We start from the raw sequence: 21,893 nt of genomic DNA, 5'->3' as shown, positions 1-21,893 counted from the left end.
CTTTCTATATTGGTAATGACACCCACTCCCACTGCTCTCCGAGGCTGGCAACCAAACACTCCGCATCACTATTCTACAAGGTAAATTCTAGGTAAATCAAATGTTTGTCTCCTCCCTATCAACAACTTATACCACTAATCTACAAAAACAACTATCTGTATCCAAACAGAGCCTTAAAGAATCATATACACAGTACAGTAGGATTCAATGCATCTACAAGTACAAATTTCAATACCTGTTGACGGGCTGCCGCTATAATATCGGAAGTTGCCGAACCAGAATCACTTTGGCTATCTGAATTCCCCAAATTAAAGAAAACCCAACTAGAAAATTGAAACAACTTCCTAAACTTAAATAAATACCCCTCAATCCATAGATGAAACGTACTCTGAAAAGCATATAAAAAATTTAATTCAGCTAAATTCTAATAATCAATTAAAACCATTCGGAATAACAACAAATAGAAGAAAAAAAATGATATATTGGGATACGAGGATTTCCGTAGACGCTTCTAGTGAGGTCCTTAATGACCGATTCCATCTGTGATTCCGAATATAAAGTTGCTCCGGCATGATCCAAATAAACAAGCCCTAGAATTTCCAAATTTTAAAACAAAAGGCAATAGGAAAAAAAAATATATATATTTGAGAAATTTGAAAGTCATACAAAAAAATAAAAATAGAATCTGACCATCCAATCTCTTGAATTCAGAAGCTCGGATTTCATCGATATTCTTAGGAGCATTCGGATATCCGTAGTCTTCACTGAATTCCTTCAGAAATTCCTCCTTCCCATCTTCCATTTTTCACGAAATTTTATGAAAGTGTCGACTGATTTTCACATAAGAAGGTCAGATTCTTGGAAGAAATCTCGAGTTGAACTGAGAAAGGAAAAAATCTCTCTCAACAAAAAAAATCTCTCAACTAAATCGAAGAAATCTTAGAGATGCCGAAAATAGAATATTTGTTTCGGCCGAGAATCGCCTCATTAAAAAGAGTAGTCATAAATACGATAGAAGGGGCTTGCCCTAGGAAGAAAAGTGGACGAATATCTTCAATTCCCAGACATGAGGTGTTAATTAGTCGGCCCCACAATATCAAAAATATGGGAAGTAATTTATTCCCCCTTTTCTTCCCTTGCCACCCTCTAGTTAGTATATTTATGAGTTAAGGCTACTCTTTTTAGCTTTTACACTGAAGGGGTGGGCTAACAAAAAAGTACATGAATATATATAAATTTTGGATAGGAGGAATTTTCTGAAAAAGTTTGTAAGGGAAAATATTTATAAAATTTCCTACCTTTTTTTTTACACGTGAAAAAATTCATGAAATTTATAAAATTTATAAAAAGTTTGAAAGGGAAAATATTTATAAAATTTCCTACTTTTTTTACATGTGAAAACACATAACTTGAACCAACCAAATTCAATTGTTATTTAGAGTGACCTTCGATTTCAATCCAAACAGGGTAAATGGTAGCCACCCCCAAGGGTGCAACTGGATTAACCCGGAAAAAAAAGAAGTCATGTCGGGTCGTGTTGAGTTCTGGTCGGATTCCGGTTGAGGGTTTGGGCAACCCAACCCGAGTGAAACCCAACAATTTATATCAATTTTTTTTCCTTTTTTGTAAGCTTAAAAACTCGGGTTGGGTCGAGTTGAACTTAGGTCAGGTCAAGTTCAGGTTGGAAAAAAGGGTTCTTCGAGTCCGGTGAGGTTGAACCTCCTCGGATTGGAAATCAGGTCGGGTCGGGTTGGCCTCAACCCGACCCGAGTGGCACCCTTACGCAACCCCCGTCCCCCCAATCCACGCCCACCAATGCATGGGTCTGGTATAGATGTGGGCCCTTGTAAAATGGCAGGCCCCACCCTCATGGGTTTGGGTGACGATTGTGGGACTCAACCCATCAAAACATGAGGTAAAATGGTGGGCCCCACCCAATGCATGGGTAAAGTGGAGTTGATGGGACCCACCCTTCCATAAAAGTGTAAAATGATGGACCCATGGAATGCGTGGATTTGGGTGAGATGGTGTGCCTCACTCCATCAAATGCTATGCATGAGTGTAAAATGATGGGCTTGCTGCATCAAATCATGGTATACAATGGTGGGCCCTACCATATCAAAACATGAGATGAAATTTGAGAAGAAATATAGTAGTCCTCGCTCTGCTTTAATAGGATGATATTCCGTCTATACAAACTGGAAGAGCAGAGACTTGAGATCGCTACACTTTGGTAGGGTTTTGTGTTTTTTTGGCTCTCTAATTGAACTGAAACTTTCTGCTGGAGGCCAAAGAAATAGAGAGAGATGGGCGATGGTTTGAGTGATGATTTGGTAATGGCCATCCTTTCTCAATTACCTGCAAAGCATCTCATAAAATGTAAGTCTCTCTCCAAATCATTTCACAGCTTGATTTCAGATTTCATATCTCAAAGAAAACCAATCCTAGGCATGGCTTCTGTACTCTTTCAAGACTTAGATTTCAAGAATATTGTCTTTGCTCGTCCTGTGTCATCACCACCAGGGGAAGAGGAAGATCAAGAATGTGTTATTAGTAACATTAAAAATGGTATGGAGCATTTGCCTTGTTTTGCTGTCCTAGATTACCAAAATGGGTTGTTGCTTTACTTCCAAAGAACTACAGAAATCTACTGCGTTTGTAACCCTCTTACCAATAAATGGTTGGCTTTGCCCCCTGCCCCACCCATCAAACCTAACTTTCATCCTCATTCCTATCCCGTTTTAGCTTTCGATCCTCACATCTCACCTCACTACAAAGTCATTTTTTTCTTGCTATCAGAAAACTATAGCACTATATATGGGTTCCAGATTTTCTCTTCGGAAACAGGCAATTGGGTTCGGCCTAAGCTGTTCAAACAACCATGTGCTTCTAACTCCCTCAGCTACTTGAGCTACTTTAGCACAGCTGTTCTTCTGAATGGAATTGTGAATTTGCTATCATTGAATCACGTAATTGCATTTGATGTGGAGGAAGAGAGCTTTCAAGAGATACAGTTGCTGAAGGTCGTGAACAAATCCTTCCCTGCAAAACTCGGTGTGTCGGGAGGATTTCTCCATTACTCCATACATTCCGATGACGACCAGTTGAGAATCTGGGTATTCAATAACTACCACAATTCTGCTGGAGAATGGATCCTAAAGCAGTGTATCGGTGTAAAAAGCTTAACAGGATGGGATGGCAATGTCGTAAAAATGCGAGCAGTTGCTTTTCATCCGGATTTCGACATTGTCTTCCTTGAGATATTTACTACAGTCTATTCCTACAATCTTCAACAAGATGAGATTACAAGAGCTTCACACTTATAAACTGGGAATGACAGCTCGTCAAGTTCCTTTTGTTAAGTTCTACCCGTTCTCACCTTGCTTATATGATGCCTTGCCTTCCCAGCTGCCAATCGGATGGAAACAAGAATAGGATTGATCAAAAAGTGATTGGCGACAATACCCTATTACAAGGTAAATTTAGGATCTGCTGAGCCTTGGAGTTTCATGCAATTTCCTCTTCCTTTGTTTATAATTTGGATACAAGACTGAAACAACAAATATTTTTCTTATGAGTTTTCCATTTTGTTATAACAAGAACATGAATCATACAAGACTGAAACAACTAATATATATATATATATATATATATATATATATATATATATATATATATATATATGCAGGAACCGATACTAAGGCTCTGTTCACTTGATTTCTCGGGAAAGGAAAAGAAAAGGTTTCCCGAGAATCTGACGTGGTAAAAGGAAAAGAAATCCCGAGAAACTGTGCAGGAAAAGGTTTCCCACGCCTGTTCACTTGCGCGGGAAATCCCGAGAAATTGTGCAGGAAAAGGTTTCCCACGCCTGTTCACTTGCCAATTAAACATTGGTGGGAAACCTAAACATAAAAAATCATTTTAAACATTTTAATCATTTTTGAAAGATACATGTTCTCATTTTCCTTCCTACTTTTCCATAGATTGTTGAAGAATTAATGCATATAAACCAATATTTTTCAAAATTACGTTACACCACGGATGATCCAAACCGTCCATTTGGATTACAACAACATAAATAGGAGGTTCCCCAAAAGTCATTTCCATAGCATGATCCTAACCCTCCAATCTATAGAGGGACTGGACGTTATGGAGACTTGTATAGATTAGAGGGCTAGGATCATCCTGTCCAAACATTTTTGGGGATAAAAAGGGTCACATTTCTAACTCTACGATTTGAGGATAAAAAGGGTGGTTCCCACCAGATACCACCCTTGATATTTGATCCAACGACAGCCTCTTAAAAAATGTGCTACTGTTGGAACAACTATCATGGGTGGTACCCTTTCAAGGTACTTGATGGTTGGGCGCACCATATAAAAACTCGGTTTTCCTAACTCATCCCATCTTTTGTCTCCATAACAGAGTTTACAAAGGGGTGTTTTGTGTCATTTTAACACTTCTTGCACATAAATGTTTTGAAGAATATGAGGAATCCCTAAAGTAGTTCAAACTAGCATCTTCATACACTTGCCCCAAACTATTGCTTTGAGGCTTCTTATAAATCCGGGAAGCACTTTGCACCTAGAAGTAAAGAAATCATATCAACCATCATCATTGACATTTCTATAAACATAAACCCAAGGGGGCATGCCATTATTTTAGTACATAAAATGCTTTAAAATGGTTACTGCAAGAACAACTTTCAGCGCTAAGATTTCAAGGCAAAAAGTAATTTTTTTTTTTTTGTAGGCAACAAAGTAATATTTCTATACATTGAATGGTGTTCAGGTATAACCATAAAAAGCAAGTGGTTTCTCATGATACCATCTCTCATTTCAGTTCTTGCTTTCCATCTCATTCACCACTAAATATTTCATTCATATATGTCACAACAGCAACACTGTTCAAAACATTTGATGGCCAACATTTGTCAACATAAGCTAGAAAACAAAGAAAAAGCTGCTAAAATAGCAGAATAAGGAATGGAACCTTCAGATGCTGCCCATTCAAAGAAAACACTTTCTCATGGTGTAATTGTAAACAGATATAGCTAACCTCCAAAACATAGACGTAAAAAAACAAACTTATGTACTCCCTACATACACGAGTTAGCACTGAAGCATAATAGCCCACAACAAAAACTAACTACACAATGAACCCGTCACATCAGAACTTGTTGAGCCTTGGGAATCCAGGTGAAGGTGGTTGGTCTCTGCTTTCCTATCTTCTCTGGGCCTACTATTGGCTTGTATAAATGCTCGAAGGGCAACCTCTGCCTCATCCCTAGTACCGTAGGACCGGTAGCAGGCTCCACTAAACTTGTTCACTTGATCGTGACAGTCTTGCCAACTGTCATATACACCTACCTTGAATACCACATAAAATTTTATTTTGCCCATTAACCTGCAGGAATGCAATTCAAAATAATATAAAGAAAATAACATACAAGTACTAATAATCATCACTAACATAAACAACATAACCATAGTTTGTCATCATACCATCAATTTCTCACCACTTACATAAGCAACACAAACCCGCTGGACATACCCACCGTATCAAACATAACCGTATCCAAACAACACAACATAACCAACCATAACAGTATCCAACCATAATATCAACCATAAACAGAACCCAAAATAACATAACATGAGTTTTCCACCACCAACATAAGGTTGAGAACCCACCATAACAATATCCAAAAAACATAACATCAAAATAAGAAATAGTCAACCCACCATCAAAAGAGCAAAATACTGGAACGACCAAAACCAGATATAGGGAGAAGCTACTGCTTTAAAATAGCGATAACTACCTCATGACATCCCTCGTCCTCCAGGGAAAGGAAGACCTCAGCTTCCTTATGACGGGTATGGAGGTAGATGTAGGCTCTAACCCGCTCCCTGTAAGAGAAATTCTTCATGCTCATCACCGAGTCTTTAAGATGACTGAGGTCGTGCACCTCGGCAGTCGATGTGATGGCATTGGCCATCATCCTGATACTGTCGGACAACCTATCCATATTTTGTCCAAGCTTTGCATCGCCACCCCGCCTCCTCTTTCCGCTGCTACCCGGAGTAGGCGCTTTCATAGGGGATGAGTCAGTAAACCCCATGCTAGCGTCTCTAATAGGAGAAGAATGGCGTGATCTGGAACATCATGGAGGACCTAGATGAGTAGCTACAGGGGGAATCTGTCGGCCATATCATCGAGCCGCACTGGGTCGCTGGAAGGAAAAGTACCCAAATCATCCTGGGAAGGGGCATGGCTATCGTCAAGAAACTCTCCGGTAGCATGAAGCTCCCCAAACACATACTTCCATTCTTCATAAAGGGGGTAACGGGTGTTAAAGAACCGAAGGTGTCCGGGAGTACTCTGCAAAAAAAATGGTGTAATTGTAAGTAATGAGTGGAAATTGATTACAGAGAAAAACAAATCAGCCACAAAAGTATTAGAGATTACCTGCAGGTAATCATTCTTCACTTCATCCTTAACACTTATTTTGCATTGTATTGTATCCCAACCAAAATTGTTGCGACTGAGGATAGTGTCAACAATCCTGTAATTGGTTTTCATTGTCTTCATTCTGTTCCTCACATGATCTTTCGTGATTTTCCTTCCAATTCTAATGGTAAGATCCCGTGCCACCGCGTTGAATGCAAGCTCTTTAAACCCGTTAGCAATCTTGTTGCCCTCGGCAACCTGATTAGCTAAGCTTGCAACAAGTAGTCTATCCTCATCCTCTCCCCAGTGATTTTTTTCCCTTCGACACCCCCGAAGTAGACGCCATCTTACCTATGACATTGTTCATGTAGGAAACATGATACCATCAAACAGAAGACGCAAAAGTAATACTAAAAGCAAACACCTGAAACTAAAAGCAAACAAAGTAGTACTAAAAGCAAATACGCATTCATCCCAAAGACAAAGTAATAAAAGCAAAGTGTAATAAGAGCAAAGTATTCGCGAGTGAACATAGTTACAACCCAAAGACAGATAATAAAATGTAATACTAAACAACAGATCATCCTAAGTATGACCACAGTGTGCCATGAAATCACGCCACAAATGATCCATAATGCCTGTACGGATTAGTCCTCCCACTCTTACATCCTCGGCCCTAGAAATATGGGGCAAAGGAACAGGTGACGGAATCTCCTCCGGAGGGGCTACTGCCAACTCACGGTCAACCACTTCAATGTACCCATCGTTTGGCATCTCCCTCCTGATGTGGTTGTGGACGCAGCAATATGCTAACACAATGTCCACCTGCCGTTTTAAAGGATACATGGGTGGTGAATTTATTTTGGTGACTCGCTTCTTCAAGACCCCAAAAGTTCGCACGATTACATTCCTAGCCCCTGAATGCCTCTGATTATATAACTCCTCAGGAGATCGAGGCATGCGCCCCCTGTTCTCATTCAGGTGGTAACTAGGGCCGCGGAATGGAGTTATAAAATGAGCCAGGCATGGGTAACCAGCATCGGCAAGGTAGTATTTTCCTGCACAAGAAGGATTATGTCTAAGTTTCATAACTCATACCATAAACTAAAGGTAAGGTAAGGTGTAAAAAATAAAGTCTTAAGTACCGGGTGGACACGGAATGGGTTTCGCGAGTAATAAAGCGGATACTAAGACCCGTGAGTCTGATGCCAACCCCTCCCACCCAGCTAACACGTAAGTGAACTTCATGTCGAAGTCACATGCAGCGAGCACATTCTGAGATGGGTATCCCTTACGACACCAAAATCTGCCATTCAACTCTGCACTTACTCCTGCATGAATGTGAGTCCCGTCGATTGCACCAATGCAATCCTACAATGTGCGCATTAAACATCAGGATACGTCAGCATATGAACCTAAGGCCCTAATCAGTTATTAACAAATACAGAGGTAATGCTTGCTACCTTAAAGTAGGGCATCCAGTTTTGATTTTCAGCGATTCGATGTGGTGTCTCCGTCGAAGGAGGTAAAATGAACAAGTGCCGGATATTTAGCACGGCATCCAGAACCTTGTTAAAATACTTCGAAACCATCGCCCCTGACCGTCTAATTACTGCCCTAACATGGCGGTTCCTATCGCTGTGACCAAGTATTTGTAAGAAAATGGCCACTTGTTCCTCGACACAACAATGGATTGTGTCTTCGAGTAGGGCCGTGTTTCTTAAGATGGCCACAAAAGTGCGGAAGCAGCGAACATCCATACGAAGCACAGCGACACAGTGATTCTCTGCATGTGTGATACGTATAACATATTCCCTGTGGGTTAGGTACCCTGATTCGTAAGGGGCTCTTGTCCTGCGCTGAAGGTTTCGTCTAATCCTAAATAACAATGCAGCCGCAGTAGCCATAACAATGCAGCCGCAATAGCCATAACTACCGCTGCTGCTCGAACAATCATCATCCTCCTATTTGATGCTTCTTGCGGCATGATGGTAGCCCTACAACACCCACAATCCCCTTTCAGACAAAACATCCAAGCTCCCAACCACCAAAAGACCCACAACCACCCATTCAAACATAGGCACCACATAGAAAGCAATCCCAAGCATAGATAATAAGAAGCCCCAAACACGACATGGAATGGGGCTTATAGGAGAAAATATACCTCAAGATCTAAACAGTAGTAGTAGGAGTGAAAGAGGGAAGGAGAACAAAAACGTCGTTCAGTGCCGGAGAGAAGAGTCTACGAAAAAAAAGAAGAAAGATGTGTGAGAATGGACTTTTGAAACAACACAACACATATGAAAGTAATAAACAAATTGCTATCAAACAATATGGAATTTTAAACTATCAAACATCATAACCAAAAGGAAAACAAGATGACTGGTGATAATCAGTAGGAAATGAACAAAGGCAATTTTCTTTTCCTAACATAACAATTGATCCCTACTATTTGAGATTCGAGCCACAAAGAATAGATTTAAATCTCAACAAAGACAGTCATTTTTTACCATCACACAACTCTGAGCACTGCTTAAAATTAGAACAAAATGCAGTAATATCTTTTTAGGGCTGCCAAACATGCCCTAAATAGTAAGGTAATTTGGTAAATATCTATGCTCCACAAGCATGACGTTCCCTGGGTGTCCTCAAATCATTTTTGTAAGATTATAATCAGCTACTTCATGACCAACAGTAGAGAGAATACCAAAGCATAATATGATGCAACACAAATTTGAAATTCCAGTATTTATTCTCGACCAAAAACTGACCACATATTTCTCAACTTCAATTAACAACAGCTAGCCAAACCCGATATCAGGCTTGTCCATGTCAACACATCTCTTTTGCGCATTTCATCAAACATCTGTTGTGCAGATACCAAATCCCCACATTTGCAATACATATCGAGGATTGGGTTCCCCAAGCGAAGGTTCATCTCCAAACCAATCTCTTTCAAGTACGAATAAGTAATCGTCCTCGATTCAAATCACCCAACTGAGTAGAAGCCGAAATCAAACTAATCATGGTCACCGTATCCTGCTGAATATTATTCATCCGCCGTATTTCTTCAAACCAATCAATTGCTTGCTGATAAAAACCTCCACGAACGTACCCAACGATCATGACATTCCACTTTGTCATGATTTGTACATCCCTCTATTACGCATTCATGTAATAGAGGGGAATAAGAAGAAGGAAAAACCCAAAAAAAGAAAACAAAATAGAAACGAAGATAATAGGAGAGAAACATACCTGGAAAGCCAAGCTCGCCGTGCGTTTGAGGAAGACGAAATTTCAAACAGATGTGATGAAGATGATGGCTGCCATCAAGGGATGAAGAAGGGAGGAAGAAGACTGTTTAGGGTTTTTTTTTACAACAACTTCTTTACTTTCAACAACCCTCTTTACATTTTCACCCACCGTATTTACCTCACCGCTCGAGTTTTAGTTTCCCGGGAAACCAAATCGCACCAATTTATTGGGATTTGGTTTCCCACTCTCGTGACAAAATGTTTCCCTCCATGTCATTTTTTCAATTTCCACGTCATTTTTTTTAATTTCCACCTAACCATTGCTATTTTTCCGGGAAGACAAGTGAATACCGCTATTTTAGCTTTCTCGGGAAAAGAAGAGGTGCTTTCTCGGGATTTGGTTTCCCGGGAACGCAAGTGAACAGACCCTAAGGGTTTTTTTTCCTTTTTTGTTGAAAATTCTATTACAACGACGAGTGTACTTTCACGTCTAATGGGACCAAATAGGGTTGGCAGGTTTACCCGTGAAAACGGGGATCCGCCTCGCCCCGCCCCGTACGGGCGGGGATTCCCCGACTTGGAGCGGGGACGGGGACATAAAATTTCCTTGAAGCGGGGATGGGGACGGAAATGGACCCACCTCGCCCCGTTTTAATATGCAAGCCATTATCAATCTCCTCTTATTTTAGTACTATTTTAGTGTTTTCTTTGTTAATAGTAAATATTTATTTTATGCTAGTGATATTGGCACTACCATATTTTGATAAGTTTACAAACTCAGCTTGTCTTTCTCTGTTTTACGGGTGTAAAAAAAAAGTTTGTAGGTGAGGATTTTTGTGTGGGTGGGGGGCGGGCCGGGGATGGGGATTATGTATTCCCCATGGGGCGGGGATGGAGATTCCCCCCAATCCCCGAAACGGAACGCGTGTCCCTCTCACCCTCTCCTCTCTCTGTCTCCGCCTCGATGCTTAAGAGCAAAAGCAGAAATCAAAGGGTTTTGGAGAAAACCCTCTCTCGGTCTCCATTCGATTATGGGTTAGGGTTTTCTCATATTCTCCTCCTAATCTCGATAATCTTTTTTTCTTTTTCGTCTATGATTTCTTCAATGTTTGTTGGTGGTCTCAGTGTTTTTTTCCCTAAGGCACGATGATTTTTAATCCGATGGAAGGGAGTGGAGAAAGTGGACTCTTGGAATCGGTTTTCATCTCCCAGCAGCGATTATGGGTTAGGGTTTCCTCGAATATGGAATAGACTTCTCATATTTTCCTCCTTAATTCCAGTACTCTTTCTTTTCTTACTCTATGATTTTTTCAGCCGAGCGACTTGGGAGCTGCTTTGGTCATTCCGATCTTGCAAGTGAATGTTATCTGGGGAGATGGCAGGTAAGAAAACAAAGTGGAAATTTATCTTCAAATTTACCTTCTCGCCATTGAAAGAAGCTTTTAGGCATTTCTGATTTTCATAGATTTTGACTGAATTTTGTATTATGGCCTCTCAAACAGCTCCATTCGGATTAGGATGGGAATTTGGATTTTGAATTCTTTTTGTTTGTAGGGGTATATGGATATCGTGATTCAATGGTTTTGAATTTTTTGGAAAGATTTAGGAGGATGCTACACCAAGGCATTCACTCTCCCAACATATTCTAAATGGGGGAATTTGGAAAATGCCCAGAATATGTTAAATAAGATGGTTGAGAGAGATTCTATTTTAACTGACAATAGGGATGTTGATATGGATTCTTAATGTTATTTTTATTAACCAATAAGGTAGATTCTATTCTGTCTGCCAATGGGGATATTGATATGGATTCTAAATGTTATTTTTACTATCCAAGAATGTGGAAGGCAGAATTTTACCGTCTGTACACTTATTAGTTACATTTAATTTATTTTTTGTGATCACTCTTGCATATGATAGTAAGATGTGTGGGAGGAAGTGAGAAGGCTTTTGTTTTTGTGGGTGCTATTACAGAGTAGGATAGGGAAGACAAGGAATCTTCATTCTTAACAATGTTTTCTCGAGGACATTTCCGTTCTACTGCTTCTACCTGTGTATCAATTATGCTCAAACTTGAAAGGGCTTTCTCATCAAAACGAGGTAAACTTCACCCTATTTTTTTTTTTTTCTCTATAAGATTATTTTTTCAAAGTTCTGAAAAAAGTTTTTCATTAATCAGTTCATGAAGTCTGCTATTAAATGAGAGCATTTTTTAGATATCTGTGGTGCCGTAATCATGACTTGGGAAACTGTGTCTCAATTAATAGTCATTTTGGTGGAAATATTCTTTTACAATTTAAATGCATCTTTTGATCTTTGCCGTGCTTTCTGGGAATTGGATGTTAATTAAGGTACTGAGGTGTATGTTTCGACTCTCTTCTTCACAGGTTCACCTTCTCTTGTTTGTAACCGAAACAAGGTCAAGTGAAGACAAAACCAAACACCTATGGAATTTTTTCTGAAACGTCTCTGTTAACTTACAAACTTCTCCGAAACAAGGTCATCTGAAGCTCTAGAATCAGGTGAAGACAAAACCAAACACCAATGGATTTTTTCCTGAAACGTCTCTGTTAACTTACCAACTTCTCCAAAAGCTTAAGCTGTTGGAGAAAAGGCGTTATTTATCTTTTATACTTTAACACTCCCCTGCACGTGCGGCCCACTTGGCAAACACGTGGCACATGGGGTCCACTTTGGGCCTACCATCGCATGTGGATTTTTGCTATCCGAGAGGTTTGAACTCGAGACCTTTGGCTCTGATACCATGTTAACTTACCAACTTCTCCAAAAGCTTAAGCTGTCGGAGAAAGGCGTTATTTATCTTTTATACTTTGACGGTCTCTTCCCTTTTTGGTCAATATATTTGCTTTGTTTGGTTCTTTCCATGGTTGGATCATGATTTTGGAAACTTTATCTCAATTCGTATTGTCATTTTGGTGGAAATATTTGCTTTACGATTTAAATACATTTTTTGATCTCTCCAGTGGAGGAGGTTTAAGGATCAAGATTGAAGGGGTGAGTAAAATTGCTCTTTGTTCCTCATTTCTTTGATGCTATTTTATGTGATTCCATTTTTTATAAGCCAGCAGTCTCTTCCATGGATTTAGGGAACAAGACAGGAGAGGTCTTTCGGAGATCCTTCCCCTATCTCGGTGCTAAACCTTGATTTTCCTTTTGTTATATCTTCAGGTAAAAGAAAATCAGGGCTCGATTACCGGATGGCTTACTTGAATCTATGCTGCTGAAGAAAAGATGCCTGATGGAGTTATGGTGCATGAGTTATTGGTAAATTGCATGGATACCACTTCCTCGCCCATACATAACTTGTGGACTAAAATTCATGCATACAAGATTGAAGAGTCCTTTACTTATGCTATGCATGTCTTGGTTATTCAAAATATATTGTTAATGCTAGAATGAGTGATCAACAACATTTGTTATCAGAGCTTTTACACCACCCTTCATATTGCAGTTAAGTTTCCAAGTACCAATGTAACTTCTACTGCATGTGTTCTCTCTTTCTTACAACCCTTTTTTGCATTACGGGAACCATGTTGAAATACAAGCTCTTCTACATTGCTGACTCAATCAAAATCAAACCATTCTAATTCATCTTCCCTATTTCAAGGTACCCAATGCATTTGGTTTTCAATATTTAATGTCATTGTCTTTCTTTTTTTTAAAATTGACTTTATTGAAGTAATAAGCATTACAGCCATGGGGACAAGATGTCCTACCGAGAAAAGATCTAAAAGAGCTACATGATAACCATAATTACAATGATTGTACTGATTCAATCAATCTTCCCCTGTGATTTTCTTACTCCAATTATTCTAATATGATTGTCTTATTAACATGGATTAATTTTCGTTCAAATGTGTTGCTGTTTGGCCTACTTGCTCATTAATCTGCATCACATGAAAAAAAGGGGAAATTGAACCACCACATTTCAAGTAATATTTATAGGGACCATCGATTTATAATGATATCCTTCTAATTAAGTCATAACTGTGTCATTTCCCTCAAAATCATAAGTATGAAGCTTTTATTTCCGCTTCACATCAATTATGTTAAGTTGACATGATGTGATGTAAAGATGGCATTATTATACTCTTTATTACATGGAAAGTGATGCAGACCTATTTCAACTTAATCAATTTTGTGCCATTAGTGCATCAATGGGAATGTATGACGTTTTCAGAATTTGATACCAACTTTAAGGTCTTTTTCTTTACTTACTGTTTTTTAACACGTTATATTAAGACATTATCTTTATAGCACCTTTTCAAATCATCAACTATATTCTCTTACTCTTAGTGAAAATTATGTTCTTCTCTAAATTAAAAATCAATATTTACTTTTGTATATTCTTTTATTATGACTTAAAAATTAGAATTTGTAATTACCATTATTATAGGTATATTCTTTTATTATGACTTTATCCTCCTCACAATGACTTCAGATCTTCTTCCGGTTCATATTATGATTGCTTTTTTCAATAATACAATTCTAGATATAAGTTCTTTGAATCTCCTCATATTGTTTGAATATGGAGGCTAAAGCTGAGCAAAGAAATTATTGCAAAGTTAAAAGTGATGGTGTGAAATGTTGATTTCTGCATTTTAATTAACAAATTTTAATTAAGAAAGTGATGTGCAATTCTCATAGAATTTTGGGAGAAATTCAAATAATTCTCTCATTTTCTCTTTTACTATATAATATACTAGCAAAAAACCCCGTGCAATGCACGGGCCGATAAAGAATTGTACATACCACATCATAGGTTTATCTAAACCGTCCATGTGATTGAACACAACATAAATAGGTTGTGCCTGTAAAATAATTTTCATAGGCTGATCCTAGTCCTTTAATCTATAGGGGTTTGGATAATTGGTGTTCCTCTTAAGGTGCCAAGAATTAGTCAGTATTCTTACAGGTGTCCTGCATTCGCAATATCAAACTTTCTGTAATTTGACCCGCACATAGTGAATAAGGAAAAGTAGTTCCCGATTTCCAACCCGACCCAACCTGATTTCCAATTCTGGTTGGGTTGGGTCGGGTTGACCCAATTTGATATGATACCAATTGTTGACCACCTCAACTCAAAGCAGGTTGTTTTGGATTTTGAGAACCAATAGTGAGTCACCAATAATAAGTTTTTAACTCACAATCGGTTCTCAACCAAACCAAACAGGGACTAACAATTAACAAAGGAAAATGTTATCCGCACTACTATATTTTGATGATCACACTCCTCACTTTATTAAAGTACGGTATGGCCCACACCATAGGATTATCCAAACAGTCCAATGTGGATTGTGGAGACTATTTCAATGTTGAAAAAGAAAAACACATATACAAAACTTCTTCAGATGGAACCAAAATTCGGGTTTCAGGTCGGGTCGGGTTGCCCGACAGCCCGACTCGACCCGACCCGATTTCCAATTCGGGTTGATTTTTCCCAACCCAACCCAACCCCATTTGCGAAAAAGCTTAACCCGACCCAACCCTTGAACCCGTCGGGTTAGGGTTGAACCCGACCCGCGTGGGAACATCCAAGTAACAACGATGATTTCAAATTATATATAGTGCTGATGTCCTCACTACCATATTTTTTAATGGCACTACTCACCGTATTTTGATGATCGCACTCCTCACTTTATTAAAATGTACGGTATGGCCTGTACCATAGGATGATCCAAACCGTCCATTAGATGGGCCACTGCCTACATAGGTTGTGCCCCAAAAATAATTTTCATAGCTTGATCTGAACCCTCCGATCTATAGCGGGTTATAGGTTGATCCAATTAGTCCATGTGATGGAACACAACATCAATCGGTTGTGCCTGTAAAATCATTTCCTTAGGTTGATCCTAGCCCTCCAATCGATAGAGGTTTCCATAATTGTTGTTCCTCTTCAGGTGCCCGGAATCCGTCAATATTTTACTAGTGTCCTGCATGAGTAATATAAAGTAGTTTTTTCGTCATTGTCATATTTCTTTACCTCTTCTTGGTAGTTTTTTTTCGTAATTGTCCTAGACAGGTACCCATGGTCTGTACTATTTGAATGTAGATTACAATTTTACCCTCAAATAATTTCTCTGTTAGATATCAGCAATGAGGTTAATGGTAAAAGAGTAATGCTGACGTGTAAATCTCACATAAAAAGAAAAGAAATTCCTTTTTTCTCTAGCTATATAGTAGAAGATAATAATAATAATATATACTAGTGAAAAACCCCATGCGATACACGGGCCAACAAAGAACTGTACGACCACATCATCGGTTGATCCAAACCGTCCATGTGATGGAACACAACATCAATAGGTTGTGCCCGTCAAATGATTTCCACAGGCTGATCCTAGCCCTCCAATCTATAGAGGTTTCCATAATTAAAAAAGCATAAAGGAGGGGGGTAGGATTGAAATTATGTGGCTTTCATGGGTGCCTTTGTTAAAAAGCATAAAGGAGGGGGTAGGATTGAAAATATGTGGGTTGAATGGGTGCCTTTGTTAAAAAGAGTAAAAAAAAGTGATGTGTAATTCTCATAGAATTTTGGGAGAAATTCAACTTGTGGAAATGATCTTACGGGCACAACCTATTGATTATGTGTTCCATCACATGGACGGTTTGGATCAACCGATGATGTGGTCCGTACAGTTTTTTGTCGGCCCGTGCATCGCACAAGGTTTTATATATGTGAGAAGAGAAAAGGAAAGGATTTTTTGAATTATTTGAAAATTCAATGAGAATTACACATTACTTTTTTGACTTTTTTTTTAACAAAGGCACCCATTCAACCCGCATATTTTCAATCCTACCCCCTCCTTTATACTTTTTAACAAAGGCACCCATTAAAGCCACATAATTTCAATCTTACCCCCCCCCCCCCCCCCCAACCTTTATGCTTTTTTAATAAAAAAATTATAGGTTGATCTTAACCATCTGATTTAAGAGGAACAACATATTATGGAAACCTCTATAGATTGGAGGGCTAGGATCCGCCCATGGAAATGATTTTTGGGGCACAACCTATTTATGTTGTGTTCCATCACATGGACGGTTTGGATCAACCTATGACGTGGTCCGTACAATTCTTTGCCGGCTCGTGCATCGCACGAGGTTTTTTACTAGTGTGTGTGTGTGTGTGTGTGTGTGTGTGTGTGTGTGTGATATATATATAGGAAAAGGAGTGTGCGGTCGAGCGTACCTAAGCTTAGGTGCGGTCGAGAGCCCAAACACATGGGTCCCACATTTTTTGTGTTGATCAAAACCATTCATTTGCAAGGCCCCATCATAGATAGGGTGTGTACAAAAAATCAGGTCCATTGGATCATCCTAACCCCTCCAAAAGTGGAGGGCAAAAATGGGCAGATTTGTGGCAAACGGTGTCTGTCCATTTTTTACCTCCACAAATGGATGGGTTAGGATGATCCTATGGAGCTGATTTTTTGTACATACCCCATCTATGTAAGGGCCTTTCAAATGAATGCTTTGGATCATCCTAACAAAGTGGGCCCACATGAGTTTGGGGTCCTCGACCGCACCTAAGCTTGGTGCGGTTGACCGCACAATCTTATTCCTCATATATATATATATATATATATATATATATATATATATATATATATATATATATATATAGAGAGAGAGAGAGAGAGAGAGAGAGAGAGAGAGAGAGGTGTAGCTACACATACGTGTAGCTAACTTAGCTACACTGACGGCTTAAAATACAGTGGGCCCCACATTGTTTGGGTCATGCAAACCATTCATTTGATGGACCCTCACATAGATAGGGTGTGCCCAAAAAAGCATCTCCATAGGATCATCCCAACCCTACAATTTGTGGAGGCAAAAATGGACGTGTAAAAACCTTCACAAATCTGTCCATTTTTGCCTCCATAGTTTGAAGGGTTGGGATGATCCTATGGACCTGAGTTTTTGGGCACACCCTATCAATGCGAGGGCCTATCAAATGAATGGTTTGGATCACCCAAATAATATGGGCCCACTGTATTTTAAGCCGTCAGTGTAGCTAACATGTAGCTAAGTTGGATTCCGTCATTTCACTGATTCGTACTAAATAACGAGCTAATGAGTAGATGAAACAAAATAGGAACTACTCTTAATTACAAACATAATAAAAAGCACTAGTCCATCCAGCCAGATCTAACACATCAACTCTGAACATACTTGTCTAAAGCCCAACCAACTTCCTAATCCACCAATTAGTAGAAATAAAAAGTATGATATTCCAGTTTTTATTGTACATTAAGTTTTTTGGTGATCTGCCACTATCACATCGATATTGGAGATTCATTGTTTTGTCATACTCCGTTGATGAGTTTTTCCATGCTTGGGCACATTTGTTTAAGTCGAGAGATAGAATCCTATTGTGATTCATCTGGTTCATAAAATGGTTCAAAATCAAGGGTTTTAGTTTTGATGCTTAATCCGTACAAGAAGGTGCTCCTTGGAGTTATTGATCTAAGAACACAACAGCTATGTTGGTCTATATCTTGTGGATCCCTAGCATGTACCAAGTTAGTTATAAAAGATTGGTAGAATTGTATGTTTTAAACCAAGCTTTATGGGAACAACAACAAAATTAAAAGTATTCAAAGAGAGAGAGATAGTAGAATGGCAAAGTAACAGATCCGACCAACAAGAGGATCTTTTCTACAATTTCTTCGGAAATTTTGGGATAAGAAATTGACTCGATCCAGTGGGTCAAATCAACAGATACGATCAACATGATTGCTTTTTATTTTTTGTAGGGCAAAAATACACTTTTATGCACTTTCTTCAAAGATCTAGACTTGTTGGGTGAGAATAAGTACAGGTGGCCTCCTTATTCAAAGATCCAAACAATTCACCTGTAAGGCCCCTCAAAGGCTCATGAGAGAGAGAGAGAGAGAGAGATAGTTGTATCAAGGGGTGCAACTTGGGTCGGATTCAACTCCAAAAAAAGTCAAGTCGGGTTGGGTAACATTCAGGTTCGGGTTCGTGTCGTGGGCTCAGGCAAGCTGACTTGAGTGAAACCCGGTATTTTTTAAAAATTTTGTCATTTAAAGCTTAAAAATTTGGGTTGGGTCATGTTGGACTCGGGTCTGGTCGAGTTCGGGTTGGAAAAATGGGTTACCCGGGTTGCGTCGGGTCAGGTTGAACCACGTCTGGTTGGAAGAACTCGGTCCGGGTTGAGTAAACGGTTCCTCGGGTAGGGTTCAGGTTGGCCTCAACTCGACCCGACCCGCCCCGAGTTGCACCGGGAGTTGTATCAGTCCTGGCTTCATAAGGAGAGAGAGACTGAAAGAGAGAGACGACACCCCATCCATGCGACTATTTTATTACCATAACAAAAGTTGGAAAACACTTCTAAATCCGTAACCCTTTCCGAAAAAAAGGACAGGGACAATTATGAGGAGATGATATATTCGCACCCCCGGTAGGATAATTCGCACCCCTGTTGACGTGAACTGTCGCTTTTTGACGTGGGTGTGAATTATCTAACAGTGGGTGCAAATTTATCATCACCCTATGTATGCTCTATAGTTTTAGAATAAGTTTCATGTGTATTATTCTTTTTCTTACTGTCAGGGGTTTGGAAAATAAGCGTAGGGCATTTATTAAATATGAATATCAATAATAAAAGCGTTGGAATTTAAAACCTAAAGAACTAATTAATAACCCAGAAGGAAAATAATTGCACCACATGAGAGTCCGGTGGTTATTGTGAAATTGGTTATATATCAGAAGTATTATTTCATAACTTCTGCATCTTACAACTTGGCTTCTTCGAGCCCAAGAGAAAAATCCTCTAACTCAACAATATGACAATGTTTACAGAAAGAAAAGCTTATTAAATAAAATCAAACAAAGACAATCGGTGCAGCCTATAAAGACAACCAAAAGAAAACCACTCTACTTTCTCTTAATTCACCCTCCTGCATTTCTTCCTAATTTGCCCTTTATTTCCAGTCAAGGGCTTTATTTTTCCCATTTTCATCATAGACTTTGTAAAATCGGCTGAGAAAGCTTCTGAGTTGACGCTGTAGCTCCTCACTATTCCATCAGTTGAACCACCATTGAACAAAACCTGATCAGAATGAAGGAGTCCTTTCTTCCCAACCAAGTCCTTAAAGTAGTTCACGTCGTAACGTGTGGGCGTCATGTCCAGGCCCTCGAGGTTGTTGTTTCCTCCGGAACGGGGACACGATGCACGAAGCTCTCGGGCAAAGCTAGCATCAATGTTGGTTTCATTGTAGATCCGGTTTCGGAAGTTGAGACATCGTGCAAACCCTATGGTGTGTCCACCAGAAAGGGCCACTAGGTCCCGCTTACCTAAACCCTGCTTCTTGAAGTTGTTAATGAGAGCTGGAAGGTCCATGAAGGGAGCAGGAATGTCATTGTTCGCATCTGTCCGGCTTGCTGTGGTTGAGTCTCTCCTCCCTAGCTGCACCTTCCATGTTGGACCTCCTAACTATACAAACGCAACAAACAAAATGCCAATAAAAGTCACTACGAGATTGAACAATCAAGCAACAATAAACCGGAACTACTAATTTGTAAGTAATACTTTATAATCCTCATTTAAAAGTGTTTCCTTTATTAATATAGTTAATTTAACCAAGTTGCCTTGTTTTTTTTTAACCGACACAAAGAAAATATGTGGGATTGTGCTAGTGTGTAAGAATATTATGTATAGTGAAAGTTATCAGCACAAACATATTTTGGCATTTGCACAAACCCATCTCTCTTTTCTTCTTTAATTGGCTTGTGAGAGCTTTTTGGGAAATGTAATAACCTTTTAACAGCTCTATAAATACTGAAGGCAGGATGGTTTTTGAAAATATCAAAATATGGTTGTGCTGATATCATTTCCCATCCATTGTGTATTATTAATGCACTTAATATGAATTATATTCTTATATAATGAAGATATTAAGTGCATAGACTATAGATAGATTGAACTTATAAAAATAGGGGGATATATATATTAAGTGTATAGATAGATTGAACTTATAAAAATAGGGGCATATATCCATCTAGGGGTGTTTACGCACCGCAACAACAGAGTCTCGAGCGGCAACTGCCAATATATCTGCACAAGACACAACTGGGCCACCACAGACTATATCCACCGCTGACTTGATCTTGTCAACAACATCAAATCCTCGGGCCGAGTTGCGGTTGGGGAGGGCATTCTTCTCCCCATCAATTTTATCTGTATCGTCTAGCAAAATTGAACCATCACAGCCCTACAAAAACAAGATCAATTGAGAAACCATTAATTAGATTTCAACAAGAGTCAATACATAATCATGCTTAGGTAGGTGTAATCCTAACACAAATTTGAGCGTACATTGACGAAACAATCATGGAAGTGAAGGCGGAGCAAGGAAGCACCCATGCGACGTTCTTTCTGCACAGCTTCCTCCACTACTTTCCTAATGGCTGGTAAGGCCTTGGGGCAGATTTTTTTATAGAATGTGGGTGAAAGGCCTTGAGAAAATGCAGTGGTTGCAAGAAGGAACATGACCAATAGCTGAAAGAAGAAAGGAGCCGACATTATCTCTAATTAATGAGCAAGGGAATACTTGTGATGGTATGTTTTGGCTAAATTGTGTGCATGTATATATAGAAGGAGAAGGGTAGTGAGCAGTCACTATCCTATGTTACGTCTTTGTACCTAATTTCAATGTTCTGGTCAGCAAAAGCCTTTTCCACCGAATAAAAAACTCATAAGATTGCGTCCAGGCAACTTCGAGTAACATAAATTTATGTACTTACAAACAAGAACCCAAATGGTGCAAGCAAGACTTCTCTGAACTGAACTGGTCTAAGAGGATAAATGCAGAGAGGAAAAAAACGTGTAAAACGGAATTACGTGCCTAAAGTACAGACGAACGTGGAAAAAGGCAGATGATTTTGGGACATGCACTGACTTTTTGGCAATTTATGTGGATTCGTGCTATCTCCCTTGCTTTCTCACAGTGTCTAGATAGTGTGACTAGTATTTGGTACTTTCCTTTTGCGAGCAGCCCTCATGGCGAAAATAGCTTCGATTATTTCCCCTTTTTTTATCGGTAAGCTGGGGATAGGTACACCCCTACAGAAATATATATCTAGTAAAAAAGAAAGACATAACGAAGGAGCCCAAGCTTTGATTATTTCTCTTCAATGAAAGGC

The 21,893-nt window shown here is 39.2% G+C and overlaps 4 protein-coding genes and 1 long non-coding RNA gene across 10 annotated transcripts in view; 2 read left to right on the top strand and 3 right to left on the bottom strand.

The window, feature by feature from the left end:
- The window catches only part of ABA3 (molybdenum cofactor sulfurase (LOS5) (ABA3)), a 67,794-nt gene extending 66,756 nt beyond the window's left edge, over positions 1–1,038 (bottom strand). The window contains exons 1-3 of one of the 4 annotated variants that reach the window (XR_013253037.1): positions 691–1,038; positions 492–590; positions 236–294 (exon numbers count right to left, since the gene is read on the bottom strand). Coding sequence is in view for 3 of the 4 variants with exons in the window: in XM_077388371.1 (XP_077244486.1) it covers positions 236–294; positions 492–590; positions 691–802 (270 nt within the window). In the remaining variant the exon portion in view is untranslated. The remainder of the gene's footprint in view (positions 1–235; positions 295–491; positions 591–690) is intronic. The other 3 variants (XM_077388371.1, XM_077388370.1, XM_077388369.1) reach the window with 3 other exon arrangements.
- Positions 1,039–2,450: 1,412 nt separating this feature from the next.
- LOC143882793 (uncharacterized) lies at positions 2,451–3,326 on the top strand. Its single transcript, XM_077386208.1, has one exon. It carries the CDS (start codon positions 2,451–2,453, stop codon positions 3,324–3,326), a length of 876 nt encoding a protein of 291 aa, XP_077242323.1.
- A 3,650-nt stretch (positions 3,327–6,976) lies between these two features.
- Positions 6,977–8,387, bottom strand: LOC143883386 (uncharacterized). The gene is made up of 3 exons (XM_077386745.1): positions 7,914–8,387; positions 7,596–7,821; positions 6,977–7,508 (listed from the first exon to the last, which is right to left on the bottom strand). The coding sequence occupies exons 1-3, from the start codon at positions 8,355–8,357 to the stop codon at positions 7,036–7,038; spliced, it is 1,143 nt and encodes a 380-aa protein (XP_077242860.1). The 5' UTR covers positions 8,358–8,387; the 3' UTR covers positions 6,977–7,035.
- A 2,183-nt stretch (positions 8,388–10,570) lies between these two features.
- On the top strand, positions 10,571–13,278 carry LOC143883385 (uncharacterized). Of its 3 annotated transcripts, none has more exons than XR_013252372.1 (7): positions 10,571–10,739; positions 10,846–10,928; positions 11,019–11,086; positions 11,679–11,804; positions 12,092–12,226; positions 12,689–12,719; positions 12,894–13,278. It is a non-coding gene; the product is annotated as an uncharacterized LOC143883385 (long non-coding RNA). The 3 variants fall into 3 exon arrangements; XR_013252371.1 differs by having other exon boundaries at positions 10,830–10,928; XR_013252370.1 differs by having other exon boundaries at positions 10,577–10,928.
- A 6,153-nt stretch (positions 13,279–19,431) lies between these two features.
- Positions 19,432–21,300, bottom strand: LOC143883384 (peroxidase RIP1-like). The gene is made up of 3 exons (XM_077386743.1): positions 21,067–21,300; positions 20,768–20,962; positions 19,432–20,184 (listed from the first exon to the last, which is right to left on the bottom strand). Exons 1-3 carry the CDS (start codon positions 21,271–21,273, stop codon positions 19,636–19,638), a joined length of 951 nt encoding a protein of 316 aa, XP_077242858.1. The 5' UTR covers positions 21,274–21,300; the 3' UTR covers positions 19,432–19,635.
- Between the last annotated feature and the right edge of the window lie 593 nt (positions 21,301–21,893).

The sequence above is a fragment of the Tasmannia lanceolata genome, unplaced genomic scaffold (genome assembly GCF_043159265.1).
Source record: "Tasmannia lanceolata isolate RefF3 unplaced genomic scaffold, GAP_Taslan_0.1 ptg000008l, whole genome shotgun sequence".
In the NCBI taxonomy this organism is placed as follows: domain Eukaryota; kingdom Viridiplantae; phylum Streptophyta; class Magnoliopsida; order Canellales; family Winteraceae; genus Tasmannia; species Tasmannia lanceolata.
This window is presented reverse-complemented; position numbering and strand designations above follow the sequence as displayed.